The sequence below is a fragment of the Miniopterus natalensis genome, chromosome X (genome assembly GCF_054644295.1).
Source record: "Miniopterus natalensis isolate mMinNat1 chromosome X, mMinNat1.hap1, whole genome shotgun sequence".
In the NCBI taxonomy this organism is placed as follows: Eukaryota; Metazoa; Chordata; class Mammalia; order Chiroptera; family Miniopteridae; genus Miniopterus; species Miniopterus natalensis.
This window is the reverse complement of record NC_142103.1, coordinates 69,964,551-69,989,849: the sequence shown is the minus strand read 5'-3', so window position 1 is coordinate 69,989,849 and position 25,299 is coordinate 69,964,551. Positions and strand designations below refer to the sequence as shown.

General features: G+C 38.8%; 1 protein-coding gene across 2 annotated transcripts in view; it reads left to right on the top strand.

Annotated features, from left to right (window-relative positions):
* Window positions 1-574: 574 nt before the first annotated feature.
* FAAH2 (fatty acid amide hydrolase 2) overlaps window positions 575-25,299 on the top strand; it is an 84,671-nt gene continuing 59,946 nt past the window's right edge. Inside the window, exons 1-2 of one of the 2 annotated variants that reach the window (XM_016213265.2) lie at window positions 575-872; window positions 13,669-13,751. In XM_016213265.2, coding sequence (XP_016068751.1) covers window positions 681-872; window positions 13,669-13,751 — 275 coding nt within the window. In that variant the 5' untranslated portion in view covers window positions 575-680. The remainder of the gene's footprint in view (window positions 873-13,668; window positions 13,752-25,299) is intronic. The other variant, XM_016213263.2, reaches the window with a different exon arrangement.

Below are 25,299 nucleotides of genomic sequence, written 5' to 3'. Positions count from 1 at the left end.
AACTAGTAACTCTTGATGCCTGAGACCACGCTCAATCCACCGAGCCACACCGGCCAGGCATATATTTTTTATTTTAATTTTATCAATACTACCTGTTTGTGATTTCACAAGGATTAAATAATATGCATATAGATAATATGTATATGCTTGTTATTTAGTTGTTGAATATGCTGAATATTTACATGCAAAGGCATACTTACAACATTTTTTTCACAGGTAAAACAAATTATAACAACTGCCATTTGTACTATTTGCCATGAATTGTGCTGTTTAATTATCTAGTGTTTACCATAACTCTTTGATGTAAGAGTAATTATTCCCAGTTTTCATTTGAACTGAGTACCGGAAACATAGTGTAAATTGGCCAAGATCAGTAAGTGGCAGAACTGGCAACTCCAAAGCCAGTGTTCCTTTATCTCACTTTCTGGGTAGGGCTACAACAGCACTAACGACGGATTGCGTTATACACAGGCAATTTGCTGGGAAGACTTTACTCCGCCCCCATCTCTGGTCCAGAACCCAGCAGGTGATGACAAACAAGCTCCTGTGGAATTGTGGGTAGATATCCGGCTTGCAAATGAAAGGATTCCTAAGCACCTTCTTGCTTAGTCTTTTCTCCTCATTTTGCCCAGGGTGCACGCAACCCTGAAGCACTAGGACCGTGCGGAATCCAGGCCACTATGGCGCCTCTGTTCACCGCCAGAATCCAGTTGCTGCTTCTGCAGGCGATGGGCTTTCTCATTGGCCTAATAGGCCAAGCAGCTCGAGCCTTCGGCGGCCCCAAGTTTGGCTCAAGGACCACACCGCCTGTGACTGAACCATTACTGCTGCTTTCGGGGGTGCAGCTGGCCAAGCTGATCCGACAGAGGAAGGTAAGAGTGCCAGGCGGGCTGATTCAAAAGAGGATGGAGAAACAAGGTCTTTTGGGGTAACTAAATTCCAGGACATTTTGTGGCGGTGGTGGTGGTGGTAACGAGGTTGGGTTTGGTGGAAATCAATTTCCTTTCCACCCTCTGCTAGGACGGCAGAGGGAAGGCGGCATTCATTGGGGGTAAGAAGAGACTTCTGGGAGTTGTAGTACGCTTATACCCAGAGCATTTACAGTAGACATCAGTTGGATTATTTGGCACCTCTCATATTTCTTCTTGTCCATTTGTCCTGTTTGTACATAATAATTGTACGGGGATAAATCAGGTGCTGTTAACAAAGTGCTTCTAAGGGAAATTCATTCCCTCTTGAGCTCCCCGCCCCCGCCCTATCTTCTGCTTCTCATTCAACGGATGTTTTTTAAAATCCTCACCGGAGGGGAGATTATGCGCGCGCGCGCGCGCACACACACGTACTTAAAATTAATTTTAGAAAGAGGAAGGGAGAGAGAGATGTGAGAGAAACAGCCATCGGTTGCCTCCTGTATTCGCCTGGACCAGGGCGGGGATGGGGGTGGGGGTGGGGGGGATGGTACTGGCGACGTAGATGTGTGCCCTGACCCGGAATCAAACCGGCAACCTTTTTGATGTACAGACGACGCTCCAACCAAGCCCCCCCCCCCCCCGGCGGGGAAGGGGTGCTCAAGGGATTTTTGTATTTAAAATTGTGTACTTGCCCAGCCGGGCGTGGCTCAGCCGTTGAGTGTCGACCTAGGATCCAGGCGGTCGGGGTTCCATTCCCGGTCAGGGCACATGCCCGGGTTGCGGGCTGCAGCTGATCAATGACTCTCATCATTGATGTTTCTCTGTCTCTTTCTCCCTCTCCGTTCCTCTCTCTGAAGTCAATAAAGATATATTTAAAAAAAAAATTGTGTACTTGGTGTAGGTATACCTGCCATAGGTTAATAATAGCTGTGGCTACCATATATTTAGTGCATAGTACATATCAAATGCCCTGCAGGGTACTTAAGCATATTCTGTCTCACTAATGCAGTTCTTTAGGTAATATTCCTGCTTTACACATGAGGAAACTGAGGTAGAACGATTTGCACAAATACACAAAAATTGGTGGAAATTCTTAATCCAAACATTTAAGCAACTCAAACATTTGTTCTCTCTAGAGTTGTGCAAGCAGGACCATTATTTCTGTACCATATGAATAGTTAGTTTCCTAAAAATCTTGGCTTGTAGTTTAGTATTCTTTATTGCCCTCTTGTCTTTATCCCTGTTGTTTCATTTGTTTTTCTTCATTGCTTTATTGCTATAACCTAGAATGCCTTTTTTTTACACTCCTGATAACCTTTCAGTGACACTTCCTGCCTTTTTCCTGTGTCCTTTCCCAGCCTTTTGTCCCCCATGCATGTTTTTCTAACAATTGGGGAGTGAGGTGTAGTGGAAAGACTGTAGGTTTCAGATTTTGGACTGTCTCTTCATAGCTCTATGACCCTGGGCAAGGGTTGCCATGACAATTGCAAATAATGCATGTCAAGCACCTGGCACATAAGTAGACCATGTAGCATAGTGATTAGAAGGATGAACTCTGGAGCCAGACTGCCTGGGTTGAGAAGTCCTGGCTCTCCTACTATTTAGCTATGCAATCTTGGAAACATCCCATAAGCTTTTTGTGCCTCTGATACCTTGCAAGAAAAATAGACTTGATAATAGAATCTACCTTAAAGACTTGTGAGGGTTAAGTTCATATATGTAAAACTCTTAAAAACACCACCTGGTGATGAACAAAAGAGATCCGGAGACATAGAAGCATGGAACAGACTGAGGGACCTCAGAGGGAAGGTGAGGGTTGGGGAGTGGATGGGGAGAGGTTAATCAAAGAACCTAGATGCTTATATACATAACCTATGGACACAGACATTGGTATGGAGAAGGTCTGGGGGTGGGGTGGAGGGGATCAATGGGGAAAAAAGGAGACATCTGTAGTACTTTCAAGAATAAAGATAAATTAAAAAAACAAAAAAAATCCACCCCAATTCTGATGCTAATAAGAGAAAGAATAATAAAAAAACCCACCTGGCATAATAGTCCTATATGTCTTACTATTATTACTATCATCAGATTTTTAGAAGTGGTAGCCATTATTAATATGTTATGCTTACCTATGAGAAGAGATTGTCTACATATATTTTATATAAAAGTGTTCTGAAGGTAAAAAGTGGAGAGGAAACAGCCTTATTTGTCCTAGTGCTCCCTCAGTCCCACCAAGCCTCTACCTCTGTCAATGTACATATTAACAACTTCTGCCCTTTCTTTCTTTGATATTTCCTTCCTTTCTCTAGAGCAGTGGTTCTCAGCTGGGGGCTGTTTTTTCCTCCAGGGGACATGTAACAATGTCTGTTGACATTTTTGGTTGTCATAACTGGGTGGAGGTGCTTTTGCATTGAGTGAGTAGAGGCCATGAATGCTGCTATATATACTACAATGCACAAGATAGTCCACTGCATAACAAATAATTAACTGTCCCAAAATGTCATTACTACCAAGAGTGAGAAACACTGCCCTGGACCATTTAATGTTTGAGAAAGCTGGCTTACCTTCAGTCCTACTGCTAAGGACTAGGAGGAAACCATTAAAATAAATTAATGATGACTTGACCTATTTTTTATGTGAGATTGGGTCAGTTTTAGGTGCATTTTTGGTCAAGTCTAGAGTTCCAGATGGAATAATAGTAGCTGTCATTTATAGAGTACCTACTGTGTACTAGGAACTTTATGTATGTTATCTCCAATTCTCATATTAAACAGCAATAAGTTACTCTAAGATCAAGATGGAAGTGTATATACTTACTCAGATGTACCCACATGCATTCAGATACTATCTTTTGGTGACAGGTACATGAATGAGTAAATTCTATACACTGGGTGAAGGAAAGTTCTAAAGTTCTGGTATTTTCAGTTTGCCTTGAGACCTTCTCAGAAAATTCAAGTATCTTCCTGTTTTTTTTTTTTTTTACTTACCCTGGCTTTGCTATCAGGATGGCAATTAGTCTTTATACTAATTTAGTCTTTATACTAATACTGCAGATTTGAAAAGGCCATTAAGTCACTAGTCTGTTTTCCTTATGTCTCTGAAAGCCAAAGGTTTGCCTTTTATTTTTCTCCCAACTACCAGGACTTGGGTACCTGACTTAACTAACCTCTTTGAGCTTAAGATTCCTTACATGTAAAATGGTTACAAAATACTGCTTACTTCATAAAGTTTTCTGAATACTTTAATAGAATAATGGTTATGAAACAACACATGCTCAATAAAAGTTAGCTAATATTGTAGGCTTTAGTCTTATCTTTCAATAGGAAATGGAAATACAATCATGGATGCTAGCTTTTATTGGGGGATATTTTTGTTTTGTTTTGTTTTCTTGGCCCTGCCACTTTATTTTGGTTTTATCAAACCCATTCTCATTATCTACATTCATGCTGCTAAGACAAATATTTTGCTTAGACGTTTAAAAATTGTATTCACATAAAAACCTTTTGAGATAGCATAATTATCACCATCTTACAAATGAGGAAAACAAAGGTTAGAGCTCTCTAGTAACTTGCCCAGTGCCATACAGATAGGAAGTGACAGAGCCAGTCAGTTTGATTCCGCTGTTGTGTTACTTCATGAGAGAGTTACACTTCCTGCTAATCAGCTCTCTGAACTGTCAGTTTCCTGTGAGTCAGTGTTAACTCTGTATGTACTTTGCCTTTGGATTCCTAACTAGTCTCTGTTTCATTATTCAGAATTCAGGCTTCCACTATTTCAACTTCCACAACCTCAGGTGGCCTCCAAGATTAGACCAGACAAAAGGACATCAACTTATCATTGTCACCATCATCCATTGTCTTTGTACATTTGGAAGTTTGACTTTGTTGGTGATCCCAAAGATGATGAGGTTTAAAGACATAAGTCTAAGTCAGAAGTCACCCAATGACATGTAATTGAGGATATCCTCATGTTATTTTTAATAGCAAATGCTTGTAAAAGCAAATTAGGGTTCTGATTAAATTTGTTATAGTATATATACATATTTGAAAATTATATAACAAATAAAAAAGAATAAAGTGACTCTTTATGTCCAAGATATGGAATGAATTCCATAATATATTTTTGAATTAAAAAACAAAACAAAACAAAGTATGCAAAGTGTGGAACAATTTATGTAATATGCTGTCATTTGTATAAAAAAAATCTTTTGTGCCTCTTCCTCTCTCTCTCCCTGGAAAAATGCACAAAAACTGATAGAGTAGTTGACTGTAGGGAGAACTATGGGGGAATGTCAGGAGACGAGTGGAAACGGACTTTGTTGTATACTCTTTTTTGCCTTTAGATTTTTGAAACAGGTGCTTATATTATCTATTTACATTAATATAATCAATACTTAAGAGAGAAATTAGACATTTTTTAATTTTTTACCTAAGTATCAGCCATAAGAAAGGATGAAATACTGCCATTTGTGATAATGTGGATGGATCTTGAGAGTATCATGCTAAGTAAGACTGAATAGGTCAGACTGGAAAGGACAAGAACCTTATGATTTCACTCATATGTGGGATGTAAAACAGAAAGTAAAACACAAACAAGACAAACAAAAATTCATAGACAGGCAACAGAAGGATGAAAGGGAAAATGGGTTCAAATGTGACAGAGGAAAGAGTACACTTTGTGTGGTGAGCACACAATGCAACATACAGATGATGTATTATAGAATTGTACACTTGAAACTTTTATAATGTTATTAACCAATGTCACCCTAATAAACGTAATTTTCAAAGAATATGGTGCAGCCATTAACAAGAGTGAAGGAGATCTAAAGGAATTGATATGGAAATAGTTCTAAATTATGTTAAATGGTAAAATATGCATAATAGTGAATACAATATGATTCCTCTGTATAAGAGAGGTTGAGAGAGAAGGAGAGAGGGAAGGAGGGAGAGGAGAGAGAATGGCTTTCAATTTTCATTTGTACCTTTCTGTAGTGATTTAATTTTCTAATCATCTACATATTCCTCATTTTTCTTATGCCAACAGGGTTCATTTAACCTCAGTTAGTCTCAGTGGCCTCATCTGTAAAATGGGGATAATATTACATGTGTTGATAGGAGGATTTCATGACATTAACAGATATAAAATGTATGGCACATAATAATTGCTCAGCAAACGGAAGTTATTGTATTACCTTCTACCTCTAATGCCCATTTGTTGTTGTTTTTTGGCTGGGTCATACTTTCCATGCTACAAGTTCAATTAGAGTTGTAGTTGGAACTTTTGAAGAAAATCTGAGGTGTGGTATATTTTGGTGGAGTGCCCAGGCTTAAAGCCTCAGCTTGACATCTAGGCCCTCAACTCTATAGCTGTTTGCACACTAGACTAGAGTAGCGTCTTTCAACCTTTTTCATCTTATGGCATACATAAACTAATTACTGAAGTTCTGACCCCCCAAAATAGGTATCATTTTGATTCATTCACACCAGACGGCTGTTGTTGTGTTGCCTGTTGTCATTTTTTATTTAACAGTCTAAGGGAAAAGAGGTCAGTGCTCCCGGCTAAATAGTCAGATATTGCATGTTTTAAAAATTCTTGCGGCACACCAGTTGAAAATCGCTGGACTAGAGGATTGATTTATGAAAGATTTCAAAAATATTTAGTAGAAACTACTAGGTATATAATTCTAAAGCACAAGTAGGAATGTAACCAAAAATCCGTGTTCTGCTGCCTGCCTCAAGAAAGCCAAACTCATGAGACAGGTGCTGGTAAAAGGAAGGAAGTTTATTTGAGAACCTGGATCTTGAGAAGATGGGTGACTTTTCCCAGTCCTCAAAAACCCAACCTGCACTAAGATCTCAGTGCAGGCAGAGGTTTTTATAAGGAGGGAGAGGGAAAGTAGAACAAAAAGACCAAGGGGATGGGTGTGGGCAATCCATCTTTTCCAGGGGTAAAGAGAAGGGATGGAGGGCTGAGGCAGTGTCTATTCCCAAGGTTTTCTCTCTGCATTCTCTCTCTTCAAACAGGAATTTGTAGTTTTACTGCAGACACCTGTGGATTCTTCTAGGCTGGCTCCAGGCTCCCATTCCCTTCTCGCCCCAAAACAACCTTCATTTAAATTGTAAAAAAAAAAAGGGGGGGGGGTTAGATAAGAAAGAATAACACAGAGTTTTATTTACATACTCTTAAGATACCAGAAGGTCAGCTGCAACCTTAAAACAGACAGAATGCATAGCCTTTTTAACGCTTAATTGGAATGTTAATTTGTGGTTACAGGAATTAAACCAATAGAAAAGATACTGATAACATTTTTCTTATTTTTTCAATCTCCCCTGTATCTATTGTTACATCTTCCTTGTCATGCTTAATATTTACTCATTTTGCTCTGTCTCTGTCCTCTATCTCAGTTATGCTTATCTGGATCTTTCTGTTTTATAGGTTTTTAAAATTTGGTTTTTACTCATCCTTTTATTTATTTATTTTTTAAAAATTTATCTTTATTGATGAAAATACTACATATGTCCCCTTTTCCTACCCATTGATCCCCTCCACCCCATATCCCTCCCCCTAGGCCTTCGCCCCACTGTTGTCTGTGTCCAAGGGTTATGCATATATGCATATAGATTCTTATGTTAATTTCTCCCCACCCACTCACTCACACCATCCTTCCCTCTGAGATTCCTCAGTCTGTTCCATGCATCTGAGTCTCTGGATCTATTTTGTTCATCAGTTTATTTTGCTTATTAGATTCCACATATGAGTAAGATCATGTGACACTTGTCTTTCTCTGACTGGCTTATTTCACTTAGCATAATACTCTCCAGGTCCTACCATGCTGACTCAAAGGGTAAAGGATCCTTCGTTTTTATAGCTGCATAGTATTCCATTGTATAAGTGTCCGAGATGATGCTTGATATGATTTCAATCTTCTTGAACTTGTAGAGACTTGTTTTGTGTCTTAACATGTGGTCTGTTTTTGAGAATGCCTATTTTGCAGCTTTGGAGTGGAATGTTCTGTAAATGTCAATTAAATCATCTGATCTAGTGTGTCATTTAGAGTCACTATTTTCTTGTTGATTTTTTGTCTAGAAGATCTATCCAGTAAAATCAGTGGGGTGTTCAAGTCCCCTACTATGACTATATTACTGTTGATCTCCCTGAAGTCCTCCAGAAACTTTTGTGGGTTTTTTTTTCCTGGCCTATTTGAGTCTTTTATTCTGAGGTGGGTCTCTTATAGACAGCATATATTTGGGTCTTGTTTTCTTATCCATTCAGCTACCCAATGTCTTTTAATTGGGACATTTACTCCATTTATATTTAAGGTTATTATCAATAGGTACTTGTCTATTGCCATTTTATTTTTTAAGTCTATGTTTCTCATTCTCTCTATTTCAGCTTCTTATTACAGCAGTCCCTTTAACATTTCTTGCAATGCTAGTTTGGCACTGATAAACGCTTTGCCTCCCCCCCCCCCCCTTTTTTTTTTATCTAGGAAGCTCTTTATTTCACCATCTATTTCGAATGAATGCCTTACTACAGATTGCTTTTCTCTTGCTGCCTTTAAGATTCTCTTTTTGTTTTGGATTTTTGGCATTTTAATTATGATGTGTATGGGAGTGGACATCTTTGGGTTCTTCTTGCTTGGGACTCTGCCTCCTGAACTTGTAAGACTTTTTCCTTCACCAGGTTAGGATAGCTTTCTGCCATTATTTCTTCAAACATGTTCTCTAACTCTTGCTTACTTTTTATCTCTTCTGGCACTCCTATGATGCGAATATTGTTACATTTCATGTTGTCCCACAGCTCCCTTAGACTGCTCTCCTGTTTTTTAATTGTTTTTTCTTTTTCTGATTGAGTGATTTTTTTACCTGTCTTCTAATTCACTGATCTGATCCTCAGCTTCCTCTAATCTGTTGTTCCTTCCAATTTTTAAAATTTTTACTGTGTTATTTTTAGTTTCCTTCATAGTTTGTATCTCCTTTTTCATGCTGTTGAGCATCTTTATGATCAATATTCTGAACTCTATATCTGATAGATTGTGTATCTCCATTTGATTAAGCTCTTCTTGTGGAGAATTCTTTTGTTCCTTCATCTGGGGCTTGTTTTTTTGTCTCCCCATTTTGGCTGCCTGTTTGGATTTGTTTCTGTGTATTAGGTCGATCATCTAAGACTACCAGTCTTTTAGATGGTCTCTGGTGCTGGCCAATGTCAGATGCTGTTTATGACCGGCCTTGAGTACTCTTTTTGGAGTTTTCCACATTCCACATATTCTGGTTTCCTCTGCTGCAGCTGTGTGTGTTTGAACAGGACCAAGATGTGCATGAAGGTCTGCTTTCCAAGTCCTAGGTCCAGAAGCAAATCAAGCAAAGACTCACAGCGCCGAGAGGCTGTTATTCAGTCTCTTGATGAGCCTCAGGCTGTAGAAACTCCACGGTGTGAGGCCAGAGGTTTTCCAACAGGGTAGGGTAATTGCTTCCACCCCAAGCAAAAGCTGCTTGGAAGGTAAATGTCTGCCTGAGAAAGACGTCCTCTGCAGTGTGGGGAAATGACTCAGTACCAGGGTTCAGATGGGTGCCCTCTGAGATCTGTTCCCCCAGCCAGTCCTCCTGGATTCTCCTCATACTGCTGTAGTCCACTCTGCCTTCTTTCCACTAGAACCCAACGTGAGTGGCTGCACATGAAACTTTGTGCATTGGGCCTTTAAGGGGGTGCCTACATTTCCCCCCGTCTCTCCTTGGAAGATAGAAACCTTGCTGCTTTTTACAGCCAGATGTTATATGGGCACCTTTCTCAGTTCTGGTGCTCTGGACTGGGAAGCCCACCTTGGGGTTTAGACTGCAGAGTTCTCAGTCGGAACCACCCACAGCTGAGATATCCCTCAGGACCTTTAGCTGCTGCCTTTGGGAGCCCAGCCAGCCTTCTCACACCTCCGTACTTCCTACCACTCTCTTTGGGGTCTCAACTTTTCATCCTCAGTTATGAAGATGTCCCCCAGCTAGTCTTCAGTTGCAGTTGATTATTCAGGATGTTTTTTTATATTTAAGTTGTAATTCCAGTTTGGTTCTAGGAGAGTGTCAGTGTAGCTTCCACTCAATCTGCCACCATCTTGGATCTCCCAACAGTTTGCTTTTATATAGCAGAATATCTGAAAAGCAGGGCTGGGAACTGACCCCAGCCCAGTCTCCGGAATCCTGCGGGTCTCCCAGGGTTTCGAGGGAGGCAGCGGCTGGGACACCATCTCCTCTGTCTCCACTCCACTGTGTCTGAGCGCTCTTACTCATCCTTTTAAACTGGATTCATTGTTGTTACTTTACCATTTTCTGTCATTAATTTTTATCTTTATTTCCTCATACCTTTTTAAATTTTTTAATTTTTCATCTCATTTTTTGAAATTTTCATTTTTATTTACTTTATTGCCCTATTATTTTAAGTTTCATAGCTTATATTGTCCTTGTTAGAACAGCTTTAGCTGTATTCCATAGGTTTTGATAAGAAATGTTCCTCTTTTTGTGAACTTCTGGATAATTTTCAGTTTTAATTTTGTTTACCTCTTAAACCCATTGGTTATGTGGAAAGGTGTTTTTTGAAATAGTTAAGCCTTCTTAAAATGATCCTTTTCTTACTTTGGTTTTCTAGAATTACTGGTTTATGATGATTGACCTAATTGATATGAACTGTTAGTACCTTTTGTGATTTATGGTTTTCTTTGTGATTAATAAATACATTATCATTTTCTGTTTATGATTCATGAACAAAAAGAGTATTTTTCTTGATGAAATAAAAGTTCTCTGTATGTCCTTGAACATACTGGCTGTATTATTAAATTCCTGGATATAACTTATTTTTGATTACTTAATTTATCAATGTCTGAAAGAGTTATATTGTCTGTTACTATATTTGTATTTCTGGTCAAGTTCTCTTTATATTCTTAGGAGTTAATGCTGTATATATTTGCCTGCTTTTTAAATACAAAAACAAAAAGCATATGTCTGTTACATTATTTTAATGGATTGTAACATTTCATGTTGAAACCTGACACAGTGGGTCCAGTCTGCCTCTCACCACTTGAGCCAGTTAAGCAGAGAAAAGGTTGAATTATATATGTTTATTCCAGTAATGCCAGCAATATGAGGAGAGCAGAAGGATTTGTCTACATAAAATCTGCTCTCTTCTCCCCTTACTAGCTGGCCAATTTTATAGGGGTAAGGAAGAAAGGCTACATGTAAGGGGGAATGGGAGAGTGAGGAGGAGGATGGCTGCAGGGTGTGTGGTCCATGTGTCTCCTTCCAGGATCTTGAAGTCTGATAACAAGGTAGTTAATTTTCAGTGGTGTTAAAAAACAGCTCCTGGGACCTGAGAATGGTCAGCATTCCTGAGACAAACACCCAGAGTGGGTCAGGCTCCATGCATAGCAGCAAATCAAAGTGTATCCTGTCCTTTGTGTGTTCTCAAAATGCATTTTCTTTTCTGAGCAATGAACCCATCCAAGCCCCAACGTGTCTCATCTTTTTACAGCTCTGTTTTTCTTCTTGCAGCACATCTTCCAGTTTTCCAGGGTCTGTAAGAAAACTTCTTATCTATAGTTAGTAAAATGAATAATCATTAAACACCTATGGTCCTGTTCCTATTAGGGGCCGTCTCCGCTTTCACAATCACAGCCAACAGAGCATGATCAACATTTCTGCCCCCAATGTTTCAGTCTTGAAATTTGTTTTGTTTGATATTAATGGTATCACAAGTGCTTTTTTATTGTTTGCATTTAGTTCATATATCTTTGCCCATTCTTTTATTTTTACCCTTTCATTATCTCTTTGTATCAGGTGAATGTCTTGTAAACAATGTATAGCTGAGCTGAGCTTTTTTTTTAAACCAAATTTGATGTCTGCCCTCTGGTAGAGGAATTCAGTTCTTACTTATTATGATATAATTTTTTTAATTCCTTCCATTTTGAAAAGTCAAGGTCAGTGGTGTGGAGGTATGCTAAATAGCCATCTCAGATGGTGAATAAAGAAAAATTAAATTTACTTAAGGAGGAGATGGGGGTATCCAAAGGGAAGGGCTACACAGCACTGAGTCAAAGGGTATTGGGTCTATGATGGCAGCAAAAATATACTTAGAACAGTGAAATAAGAAAGGTGCATAGAGGAAATAATAGGAGAGCCTTGGCTGGACTGCTTTGGCTCACTGAGAAGTCAGAGAGAAAAGAGGGCCATGGAGACAGGTTTGGGAGCTAAGCCTAGGATGAGCTGCCACTGCCCATTTTGCTCCTCTGGTTTCAACTCTTGTGGGGTCCTTTGGAGGGAAGAAAGGGGAAGGAGATGGCGTTGATGTGCTCCCCTGGTGGGGAGCATGCACAGAGTCCTTTGTTCTGAGCATATTTATCTCTTCTTGCAGGTCGGAATCTTAGGGGAGGTCTCAGGGAAGTATCTCAATAGAATATTCATCAGCTTTCTAGGTGTGCTCTTTCAAGGTCGTGGTCTCCACTGATTGGTCGTTGCCAGGGCAGGGAATCATTAGTCAATGTAGCTGGTCATGAGGCAGCCAGGGAGCCACTTGTCTGGTTTTGCTGCTTTCCTGGGCCTGGAGCTGAAATACAACTGAGGGCTAGATGTTATCTTTAGGGAGGAAACGCTCTGGAGGCCTAAACTGCATGACCAGCAATAAGGTAGGGGAGGCGAGGTTCCCCTAGGGACAAAATTCTTGTTTTCCCAGTTTGCCTCTTGCTTGGCATCTGGGGCTTTCTGCCCTGGTAACACATTTGATACAATGTTTACAATTTATTATACTTACTTTCTCATTTCCCTTCCCTTACTTTTTTCTGGCTTGATCTAGTTTCTTTTCATTTCCTTTTTCTTGCCTTTATATTTGGGTGTTTTACTTTGCTTTTTAATTTCCTATTGCTTATTGTCCCGTGTATAAGAATTATCATTAAAACTATAATTGTGTATAATAAATAAATTTTAACCCTTAACACCCTCCCAGGTGTTTTACTTGTCTTACCCCTTCTCACATTCTTAAACTAAGACCCTTGGCTGGCCTAGGGTTGCCAGATTTAGAAAAAAAGAATACAGGACACCAAGTTTAATTTTAATTTCAGATAAGCAATGAATGATTTTTAGTAAAATTATCCCCATGCAATATTTGGGACCCACTTATACTAAAATTTTTCATTATTCATCTGAAATTATAATTTAATTTGGTGTCCTTTATTTGATCTGGAAACTGTGCCTTAATGTCCTTTGTCTCCACTCCTCGACTCCTGGATTTTGCAAAGATGATGTATAATGTTAAGTTGCAGGGTATTATTATAAAATGGTATCTGCCATTATACTAGTTATTTACTAGAAAAATATTTGGGGAGAGGGACTGGGGCAGGGGATGGGATGGGGTGGAACGGGTCATTGGGGAGAAAAAGGGACATCTGTAATATTTTAAACAAAAATAAAATTAAAAAAATATTTACTATTTGAGTATATATAAGTAATATTTCTGGACTCCAATTTCTATTTACTTGGAGGGGAGTTTATGTCTTTTCTCTCTACCCATTGTTCAGAGCCTTCTAATACTGGTATATTTATGACTTTTTAGCTCCAAAGTAGACATATTTTACCTCCTCACAGTGGAGTGCACTGGATAATTCATTGAAGATGTCCTAAGTAAAAAGTGATTAATGCACATAGGAGGTTTTTGTTAAATACTTGTTGAATGGAAAAATAGTTCTTCACTAAATACTTCCTAAATAAATTATTGCATTTTTCAGGTGAAATGCATAGACGTTATTCAGGCTTATATCAACAGAATTGTGGATGTGAACCCACTGATCAATGGAATTGTCAAGTACAGGTGAGCATTTTTACTCTGTCATGTTTTTGTTCTATTTCTGTGGCCATGCCATCTTGACATATTTCCTGGACTCCTCTTCCTCTGTGTCCTTCATTTGGTTTCTCACTGGGACCTGCCCTGACTTATAATTCAGCATTTCCTGCCTTTGGTTGAGCTTTTATGTTTCTGTGTCTGCTTCCTCCCATCTCCAATTGACTTTAAGATCTTTGATGGCAAGGAATACATTGCGTTGGTTTTTACATATTCAACATCCAGAACAAGGCCTGAAACTTGGTAGGCATCATTGAATGCTTATTGAAATAATGGGTTTTTGGTAAGCAACTCTAACAAGAGAACCTTCCATTACTACCACACTTTCCAATGTGGATTTAGTATAGTAGATGGTATTTTAAAAAGATATTATATATGTTATTTCTATGTCTCATTTACCAAGTAAACCCTTCCAGGGAGCTGTGAGGTATTACAGGGACAAAATTTGGATTTGTTTTTCTGTGGCATCCTGCATGGTACAGTTCTTATCATAGCATAATATAGAGTGGCACTTTCCACATCTGAGTCATTCATATGGCACCTTTAGGATTCTTGGCTTGTTTGCACTGCAACTCTGTTGCTCGTTAATATAGTTATTAAAATTGAATCACTTGCTTTAACTTAAGTAATTATTTTTAATTGAAAGTTTATATTACTACAAAAAATTGAAAAGTAGTATCACTTGACATAGACTGTTACTGTATATGTAAATAAAATGAAAAATAACCATATTATTAAATTATAAACATTTAAAGTACTTTTATGAAATACAAATACTACATAAAATGGATTGTGCTTTATAATTACTTTATGCACTTTTCATTTAATCTTCAAAAACTTTTCCATAAAATATTACATTTCTTTTGTTATAGATGTGAAAAATGTGATCCAGAGAATTTAAGTTGCTTGCCTAGTGTCACACAGGTAGTATGTGACAGAGCCATGATCCAAATATATAGACATCTGGTGCCAAAGCTCACAGAAACAGAAGTACAGAGAGAGTGCTTATGTTCCAGGAGTTCTCCATTGTCCCTTTCTGTTTTCTATGGACCACCTCTACACGGGTACCATACTCCAACACTTTCAGCAGCTCCTCATCCCGGAGATGTTTCCCCAGATTCTGCACTGGGTTTTTCCTTGAAATATAGTTTGTGGTTAATTTATTGACAGAGTATTTCTTTAAAGATTTGAGAAAGAAGAGGAAATTCTTTTACTTTTATTTTTATATTGTATTTTAAGGAGTGTGAGTCCTAAAGAGGGAGGTCTTATGTTTAGAATTTATTTCTGTGTGTGAGGACACGAATAAAGATTTGAGAGAGACTAAATTTCCATCCTTTTTGAAGATGATGAGTGGGCCTACACATAGGAAACTGGGAAGGCTGCTGGTCGGGGGTGGGGTGGGGGGTGGGGCAGGGAGCAGCTGTCAAGGGATTGAAGATTTAGAGAGAGAAGATGTGGATTGGTCTAGGGTAGAAGTTCAGAAATAATTTTATGAAGTTTATTCATGCTATGTGTAACATCAGTGGTTTTCCTGCCTCCCTTAAAGTGTACCAAAATGCTAATTATGTTTCTGTTGTGTTTGTAATTAAAGAACTTAATAAACTGATGAACCGAATAGATTCAATGACATGGAAGCATAAATGAGACTGACGAATGTCATAGGGATGGAGGAGGGCGGGTGTGTGGAGGGGGAGAGAGTAACCAAAGAATTTATATGCATATATGCACAACCCAAGGACATGGACAATGGTGGGGAGTGGGACTGGGGAGGGGAGTGGGATGGGGTGGAATGGGTCATTGGGGAGATAAAGGGACACTTGTAATATTTTAAATAAAAATAAAAATTTTTTAAAAATGAAAAATATATGTAAAGTATGCAGCACAGGTTCTTAAATCAATAAATCAGTGTTAGCTATTGTTATTGTTATAGTTGTTATTACAACAGCAGCTCAATAACTGTAACTATCCTCATGATTATACACAGTTCTACTGTATTGCTGTCCTCCTGATTACTTGACACTAAACCAACTCTCAAGACAGTTCAGTGATTAAAGTCACACAACTACAAAATACAGTAGCAGCAGAAAATATGGTCTCTAAGACTGCTGGTTCCTAGCTTTCTCTTTCCACTCTTGATAGATTGATCAGAAAATGTTTATCACTTAATCAACTTCTTCCCAAACTTGTTCTTCCACCCAGTCACATGAGCATGACACCTGGGTGTAACCCTGGGCTCCACCTTTTCCCCTCCTTTTCAAAGACTATCTATCTCCCAACCTCATTTAGTCAAGGAGTTTTAATGGCTCTTCTTCCTTATTTCTTGTGTTGCCCACATTTTCTGTTCCTTTATATCCTGTTCTCAAGCATACTGACCCATTTCCCCTGACCCATTGTGTTCTCTCTTATCTCCCTAACTTTGCATATGTTGTTCCTTCTTCCTGGAATACCTTCCCTCTCCTCATCTCTTCTATATTTGGCTGAATTATTTTTCAGGACTCAGCTCACGTCTCATTTCACGTTATTTAATCATCTCAGCTTTTGTGATGAGTCTGCCTCTGAGCTCCCAGAGCACAATGTGCTTTTGTCACTTTTGTTTCACACAGGGTACAGAACCAAACTATTTTGAAAAATATATTATACAGAATTGTTGAAATAGGTTTTTAAGGAATGAAAAAAACAAAACAAAAGTGTAGCACTGGAGCAACACTGAGATAATGAATACGGGAAGCAGCTACTACCCCTAGATTTGAGAGGACAAAGGGAAAAAATTGGGATTATCAGAATTAAGAAGGTCAAAAAAGATTCCTGCAGAGCTGGGGCCTAGACACATGTGAAGAGGGTGCTGCCTGGTTGCTGCTACCTCAGAAACTTAAAGAGGAAACGTCATAGAGCTATGATTGAGACCTCTGAGGAGCAGTTGCCAGCTGCTTGATAGTGATATTTTTGAGGGGGTATAGTGAGACTTATTCTAGAGTGTGGAAAGAAATAAGAAGCTTGAACCAACTATGTTTGCATAAATGAAAGGCCATTGTTGGGACAGTATTATCAGGAACAACAAACAAATTGGAAGAAGCAAATCCCTTCACCTCTTTCCTTGCCTTTCAGTCTATAGCATCCTGTATTTGAAGGCTCTAAGAGGGCACTAGTTGGCAAAAAAAAACACCCTGAGTTTTCTGAGTTCCATCATAGAGTGGGCATATAGAATGCTTGGTTTGGAGTTGCATTGCCATTGTGACCTTAATTGTCTCACCCACCAGACATTTGTTTAATGTCTACCATGTGCCTGAGACTGTGGAAGGTATTGGAAGGTACAGTGGTGAACAAAACACAGACCCTGGCCTCTTTTACCTCCCAGTTTAGTGGTTGAAACATAGAAATAGCTATTGTTTACAGCACAGTCAATTAAGGTTTTGTAAGAAGAGAATACTGTGAGTAGAGGAGGTGTACCTAACCAGGCCTGGGGAGGTGTCAGGCAAGGCTTTCTGAAGGAAGTGATGTACAAACAAAACTGAAATACAAATAAGAGGAAACCATATGATGATAGCAGCCTGTATAGCTTCTGCTATAGAGGTGAGGAGGCTGTATAACTTTTCACCAGAGCATGGGGGTGGAATCTTCCTTGGATTTTGCTCTCCTGCACCCTGCTGTAGTGAGACCACTGGGAGGATGCAGGATATACAGTATAAAAGGATATACAGTATAAAAAAAGGCCTCTCAGCCCGGATTGAGTGTGGTCCCATGCACCAAGAGGTCCCTGGTTGATCCCCAGACAGGGCATCAACATGCCCAAGTTGCGGGCTCAATCTCCAGTAGCAGGTGTGCAGTAGGCAGCCGATCGATGTTTCTCTCCTATTGATGTTCTCTCTCTCCCTCCCCCTTCCCCTATCTCTAAAAATCAATAAAAACATATATTTTTTAAAAAAGGCCTCTCAGACCTCAGCTAAGTCTCTCACTCACCGCACACTGTCTAGCCTATGTATCATTCCGGTGTCTCGGCCTCCCTTAGGATGTATTTTTTGTCTGTCACCATAGAGGCCTGGGTGAGGGTTCTTCTCTGGGGTGCCTGCTTTTAGATAGGCTGAAATTACAGGGGTTTCTTTGGTGTCAGAGGTTTAGTGCTGCCTGTGGCACTGAGCCATGTGTAACGAACGGTAGCTAGTTTCCTTTATGCTCATAACAACTTTCTCTTAGAGTTCTCTGCATTTGCTGATTATGTGTGGCGCAAGTTTGGGTAATGTTAAGGAAGGTGCTTTTAAGACCTTTGGAAAGTGCCCTAGCCTCAAAGGAATAGGACTTGAGAATCTGACTGGCTTGTGCTAACTGCCTGGGAAATTCCTAGGTGTCAAGTGTCGCAGGAACCCCACCAACAAATAGGCTACCAGGAAATGGTAATGATAATATCATACTAGTAAGACATGTTGAAGAAGTACCTGCAGCAGTTCTTCTCATTGTTTTGTTTTTGTTTTTTTGATACAGAGGCTTGGAGCCTATTTCCTAAGTTTTACGTTGCCAATTCTCTGAGCTCTGTGATTTGGGCAGTTTGGCTTTGACTTAGTCTGCTAAAACCCTAATCCTTTGATTTTCCTGAGAGATTTTGTTGAATGTCAGGAGAACTTGATGTTATTAGTAATGATGATTGTAACAGACACCTTTTATTGAGTGGCTCCTGAGTGCTCAGTACTGTATTTTATGCATTGACAAAGCATGTAGGTCTTATTGTTTAATAGATGCTGAAATGGAGGTTTAAGAAGTTGTTACTTACAAGGTAGCATAGCCATCCCAGATAAGTCTGTATCCAAAGCTTGGACCCTGACCACTCTAATACAGTGCCTTCGAGTGGCCAGATTCTGTGTATTTTCAGGAGCCAGATTATAATATTTTAAGATGAGTATCTTGCTGTACTTACCTGGTTATCACAATGCTCTCATTCTTCTGACATAAGCAAGCTTCTGCAAAACGTACTCAACAATTATTTTCTCTGAATCTCTACCTTCTGTTTACACTGAAACTCACTGAAATTTAGCTTCTGTCCCTACCACTCAATTAAAATTTCCCTGCCAGCTCTATCAATTTAGATGCTTTTCATTGAAAATAACAGAAAACCCAGCTAAAAATGACTGAAAACAATAAGGAAAATATATTATCCCATAAAACAGGAAGTCCTTAGGTAGATTAGCCACATAATTAATTCAGCAGCTGAAAAATGTTATCAATAATTTATGGATGGAGATTAAAGATGGTGGCAGACTCAGTGGAAGCTACACTGACACTCTACTGGGACCAAACTGGAATTATAACTAAAATATAAAAAACCATCCTGAATAATCAACTGCAACTAAAGACGAGCTGGAGAGCACCCTCATAACCAAGAAGGAAAAGTGGAGACCACACAGAGACTGGTAGGAAGTACAGAGGAGTGAGAAGGCTGGCCAGGATCCCACAGTCAGCAGCTGAACGTCCTGAAGGATATTTCACCTGTGAGGGGTTCCCACTGAGAACTCTGGGGCCTAAACCTCAGGCTGGGCTTCCCAGCCCAGAGCCCCAGAACTGAGAAAGGTGCCCACATAACATCTGGCTGTGAAAAGCAGCCGGGTTTCTGTCTGCCAGGGAGAGACTGCTGGAAATGCAGCTACCCTCTTAAAGAGCACAAAGTTTCGTGTGTAGCCGCTCACCTTGGGCTCCAGCAGAGGGAGGGCAGAGTGGACTGGGAGCTGTGTGAGGAGAATCTAGGGTTGTGGGCTCTGGAGATAGAGCTCAAAGGGCACCACTCTGGATTCCAGTGCCGAGTCATTCGTCCATACTGCAGAGGTAGACAGTGACCTTCCAAGCAGCTTTTGCCTGAGAGGAAAGCAAGTACCCTGCCCTGCTGGAAAACCTCTCACCCTACCCTATGAAGTTTCTCCAGCCTGAGGCTCATTAAGAGAATCAGATTAACCAGCCTGCATCAGAGGTAGACTTCAGAGCGTTTTGAGTCTTTGCCTGATCTGCTTCTGGACCTGGGCCTTGGAATAGCAGACTTTGGTGTGCATCTTGGTCCTGTCCAAATGCACCCAGCCCTAACAGACCATACTTAAAGCTGAATATTGTTGACAGCTCCAAAAAGGGTGCTCAAGGCCAGTCACAAGCAGCGTCTGACATTGCCCTGCACCAGAGACTGTCCAAAAAGACTGAGAGTCCTAGAAGGCCTACCTAATACATAGAAACAAACCCAAGTAGGCAGCCTCAATGGGGAAACAAAACAACAAGTCCCAAATGAAAGAACAAGAGAAGTCTCCAGAAAAAACTAAATGAAATGGTAATAAGCAATTTATCAGATATAAAGTTCAGAATACTGATTGTAAGGATGCTCAACAGCATGACAAAAGATGTGGAAACTGTGGAGGAAATTAAGAATGACATAGCAGAAATAAAGAATACATTGCAAGGAATAAACGGCAGATGAAAGGAAACTGAGGACTGGATCAGCGAATTAGAAGACAGGGTAGAAAAAATCACTCAAAAAGAAGAGGACAATTTCAGGGAGCTGTGGGACAACATGAAATGTAACAATATTCGCATCAAAGGAGTGCCAGAAGAGGTCGAAAGTAAGCAAGGGTTAGAGAACCTGTTTGAAGAAATAATGGCAGAAAACTTCCCTACCCTGGTGAAGGAAAAAGTCACACAAGTTCAAGAGACACAGAGAGTCCCAAGCAAGAAGAATCCACAGAGGCCCACGCCCAGACATATCATAATTAAAATGCCAAGAATTCAAGACAGAGAATTTTTTAAAAAATATATATCTTTATTGATTTCAGAGAGAGGAAAGGAGAGGGAGAAAGAGAGATAGAAACATCAATGATGAGAGAGCCATTGATCGAGCCCACAACCGGGCATGTGCCCTGACTGGGACTCGAACACCAATCGCCTGGATTGTAGGTCGACGCTCAACCGCTGAGCCACCCCCGGCTGGGAAAGACAAAGAGAGAAGCTTAAGGGCAGCAAGGGAAAGGTAATCTGTTATCTACAAAGTAGCTCCCATAAGGTTGTCAGCTGACTTCTCATCAGAAACTCTACAGGCCAGGCCCAGCCGGGCGTGGCTTAGCAGTTGAGCGTCGACCTGGAATCCAGGCTATCAGGGTTCGATTCCCGGTCAGGGCACATGCCCGGTTGTGGGCTTGATCGATGACTCTCTCATCATTGATGTTTCTGTCTCTCTCTCTCCCTCTCCTTTCCTCTCTCTGAAATCAATAAAGATATATTTTAAAAAAAAAAGAAACTCTACAGGCCAGAAGGGAATGGCATGAAGTATTCAAAGCAAGAATCTGAAACCAAGACTTCTCTATCCAGCAAGGCTATCATTCAAAATAGATGGTGAAATAAAGAGCTTTCCAGACAAAGGCTCAAGGAGTTTATCATCACCAAACCAGCAATGCAGGAAATGTTAAAGGGACTGCTGTAATTAGAAGTAGAGAGAGAGAGAAACATAGGCATAAGGAATTAAAATGACAATAAATAAGGACCTAGCAATAATAACCTTAAGGACTTTAATGGAGAGATCAACAGCAATACAGTCATAGTCGTGGACTTTAACACCCCACTTACTTCACTGGATAGACCTTCCAGACAAAAAGTCAACACAGAAACAGTAACTCTAAATGGCACACTAGATCAGATGGATTTAATTGATATTTACAGAACATTTCACCCCAAAGCTGCAGAATATACATTCCTCTCAAGTGCACATGGGTCAGGCTCAAAGATAGACCACATGTTAGGACGCAAAATCAGTCTCTACAAGTTCAAGAAAATTGAAATCATATCAAGCATCTCAGTTCACAAAATTAAATTAGTAATCAACTACAGTAAAAATACTCAAAAACATTCAAGCACATGGAGGCTAAATAGCATGTTATTAAACAATGAATGGGTTACCAATAAAATCAAGAAAGAAATCTAAGACTTCCTATGGGACACAGTGAAAGCAGTCCTAAGAGAGAAGTTCATAGCACTACAGGCCTACCTCAAAAAGCAAGAAAAATTTTTAGTGAACTATTTAACCCTACAACTTAAAGAATTAGAAAGCTCCCCTGTGAAGCCATCTGGACCAGGGCTTTTGTTTGCTTGGAGGTTTTAATTTTTATTTTTTATTACTGCTTCAATTTCATCAGTTATTATCCTGTTCAGGTTTTCTGATTCTTCCTGTTTCGTTTTTACATGATCTCACTCACATGTGGAATCTAATAAAGAAAATAGAGTGAGGAACAAAATAGATGCAGAGACATAGAAGCATGGAACAGACTGACCAATCTCAGAGGGAAGGTGGAGGTGAGGGATTGGGTGGGGAGAGATTAATCAAAGAATTTATAGACATATATGTATAACCCTTGGACACAGACAATAGTGTGGTGAAGTTCTGGGGGGGTGGATGCCAGGTGGAGGGAATCAGTGGAGATAAAAGGGGGGATATCTGTGATACTTTCAACAATAAAGATAAATTTTAATAAAATATATAAAAATAAATAAATAAAATGGTACTGTAGCCTTCAAAAGAAAATAAATAACTTACGTATTCAGTCTTTTGCTTTGCACATCCTAGATTGTCAGACTTCATTTCAGTCTAGATCTTCTTATTGTTATAAGATGGTTGCCATATTTCATGTCTCAAAGGCCAAAATTGTGGCCAGATGCCTATAGGTAAACCTGTATCTGGCAAGTTGAATAGCCTATATGTGGCTGCGTTAAATAAATAAGAAACCACACCCTTAAGGCTAGGGATTGGACCTACTCCCCTCTATGGCAGGTAAGAAAGGTAATTGTCTAAAAAAACTGAGGTTCTGTTAATACTTGGGCAAAGTGGATCTTAGGTAGCAGCCAACAATATTTGCAACACATCAAAATATTGCCTCAGTTTACTCTTCAGTATAATGGGGCAGATGTTACATATCTCTGAGATTGTTGTGAGGACTGAGTTAATGAATATAAAATACAATCATTGACATATGAAGTGCATCAGCAAATGTTAACATGTTTCTATTATTATCATAATTATAATTGCTCTAGTCTTGAAATAATCTTTTCCTTTGGCTTCTACAATAGCTCTCTTTTTGTAATATTTTAATTTTTTACACCTTTATTGAGATAAAACTGACAAATAAAACTATATATATTTAAAGTGCACTGCATGGTTATTTAATATATGTATACTTTGTGAAATGGCAATTTAACATATGTATATTTTATGAAATGATTACCACTATAAAGTTAATTATCATCTATCACCGAACAAAGTTACTTTTTTTTTTTTTGGTGAGAATACTCAAGATCTACTCTCTTATAAATTTCAAGTATACAAAACCTTGTAAATAACTATAGTCACTATGCTATGCATTAGATCTTCAAATATATTCATCTTATAACTGAAGGTTTGTACCCTTTGACCGACATCTCCCCATTTCTCTCTCCCTCAGCCGTGGCACCTACCATTCTAATCTCTGTTTCTATGAATTTAATTTAATTTTATTATTTTTAGATCTCACATGAAACCGACCCCTACAATGTTTGTCTTTCTCTCTCTGGCTTATTTCACTCAGCATAATTCCCTGAAGGTTTATCCATGTTATCACAAATGACATTATTTCCTTCTTTTTATGTCTAAATAATATTCTATTTTCTTTTATACATTCATCCATATGCAGACACTTAGGTTATTTATATAGTATATTGGCTATTATGAAAAATGCTGTAATGAACACAAAAGTCCAGATATCTCTTCAAAATACTGATTTCATTTCTGGAAATGAAATGCTGGATCATATGGTAGTTCTATTCTTTTGAGAAATCTGCATACTTTATTCCCTACTGATTATACTGATGTACAATCCCACCATCAGTGTATAAGGATTCTCTTTTCTTGATGTTCTTGACAACACTTGATATCTTTTGTCTATTTGATAAAAGTAAATTTAACAGATGTGAGATGATATATCATTGTGGTTTTGATTTGCAGTTCACCAGTGATTAGTGATCTTAAGCACCTTATACCTGTTGGCCATTTGGATGTCTTTTGGAAAAATGTCTTTTCAGGTCTTTTGCCCAATTTGTAAATAAAATTATTTGTTTTCATTATTGAGTTGTATGAGATCCTTAAATATTTAGATATTAACCACTTATCAGACATATGGTTTGCAAATATTTTCTTCCATTCTATAGGTTACCTTTTCATTTTGTTGATTGTTTCCTATGCTGTGCAGAAGTTTTTTGTCTTGACATAATCTCACTTGTTTATTTTTGGTATTGTTGCCTGTGATTTAGTGTCACATCTAAAACTACATAGTAAACTGTCATCAAGAAGTTTTCTACTTATGTTTTCTTCCAAGGGATTTATGGTTTCAAATCTTATATTTAATATTTAATCCATTTCAAGGTAATTTTTGTGAAGATTGTAAGACGGTGGTCCATTTCATTTTTTTTGCATGTGGATATCTAGTTTTCCGAACACCACTTACTAAAAAGACTTTCCCCATTACGTGTTCTTGGCACCCGTATCAAAGATTAGTTGACCATATATACATGGATTTATTTCTGACATTCTATTATATTCATTGGTCTATGTGTCTGGGTTTTTGTTGTTGTTGTTTTTTTAAATATGTCTTTATTGATTTCAGAGAGAGAAAGGGAGAGGGAGAGAGAGAAAGAAACATCGATGATGAGAGAGTCATTGATTGGCTGCCTCCTGCACGCCCCCTGCTGGGGATCGAGCCTGCAACCTGGGCATGTGCCCTGACTGGGAATCGAACCTCGATCTCCTGGATCCTAGGCTGATGGTCAACTGCTAAGCCACGCCAGCTGGGCTATGAGTTTGTTCTTATGCCAGTACCATACTGTTTTGATTACTATAGCTTTGTAATACAATTTGAAACAAGAAAATATCATGCTTCCAACTTTATCTTCTTGTTCATAATTGCTTTAATTATTCTGGGTCTTTTGTTGCACTGTACAAAATTTAGGACACTTTTTCTGTGTCTGTCAAAAATGCCATTGTAATTTTGATTGTGATTTCCCTGAATCTATAGATTTGGGTAATATGGACATTTAAACTATATTAATTCTGACAATTCAAGAATAGGGGATGTCTTTCCATTTATTTGAGCCTTCTTCAATGTTTTCATCAGTGTCTCATTGCTTTCACTATATAGATTTTTCATTTCCTTGGTTACATTAAATCCTAAATATTTTATAATTTTGATGCTATTGTAATTTGGAATTGCATTCTTAATTATCCTTCAAGTAGTTTGTTTTTAGTTTATAGAAGCACAACTGGCTTTTTTTATTGTTGATTTTGTATCCTGTAACTGTACTTATTTGTTTACTACTACTAACAGTATTTGAGTGGAGTCCTTAGGATTTTCTATAAATAAGATAATGTCTTCTGCAAACAGAGATAATTTTACTTGTTTTCTTTTTTTTTTTTTAATCCTCACCTGAGAATATTTTTTCCATTGCTTTTCAGTGAGAGTAGGAGGAAGGGAGGGAGGGAAAG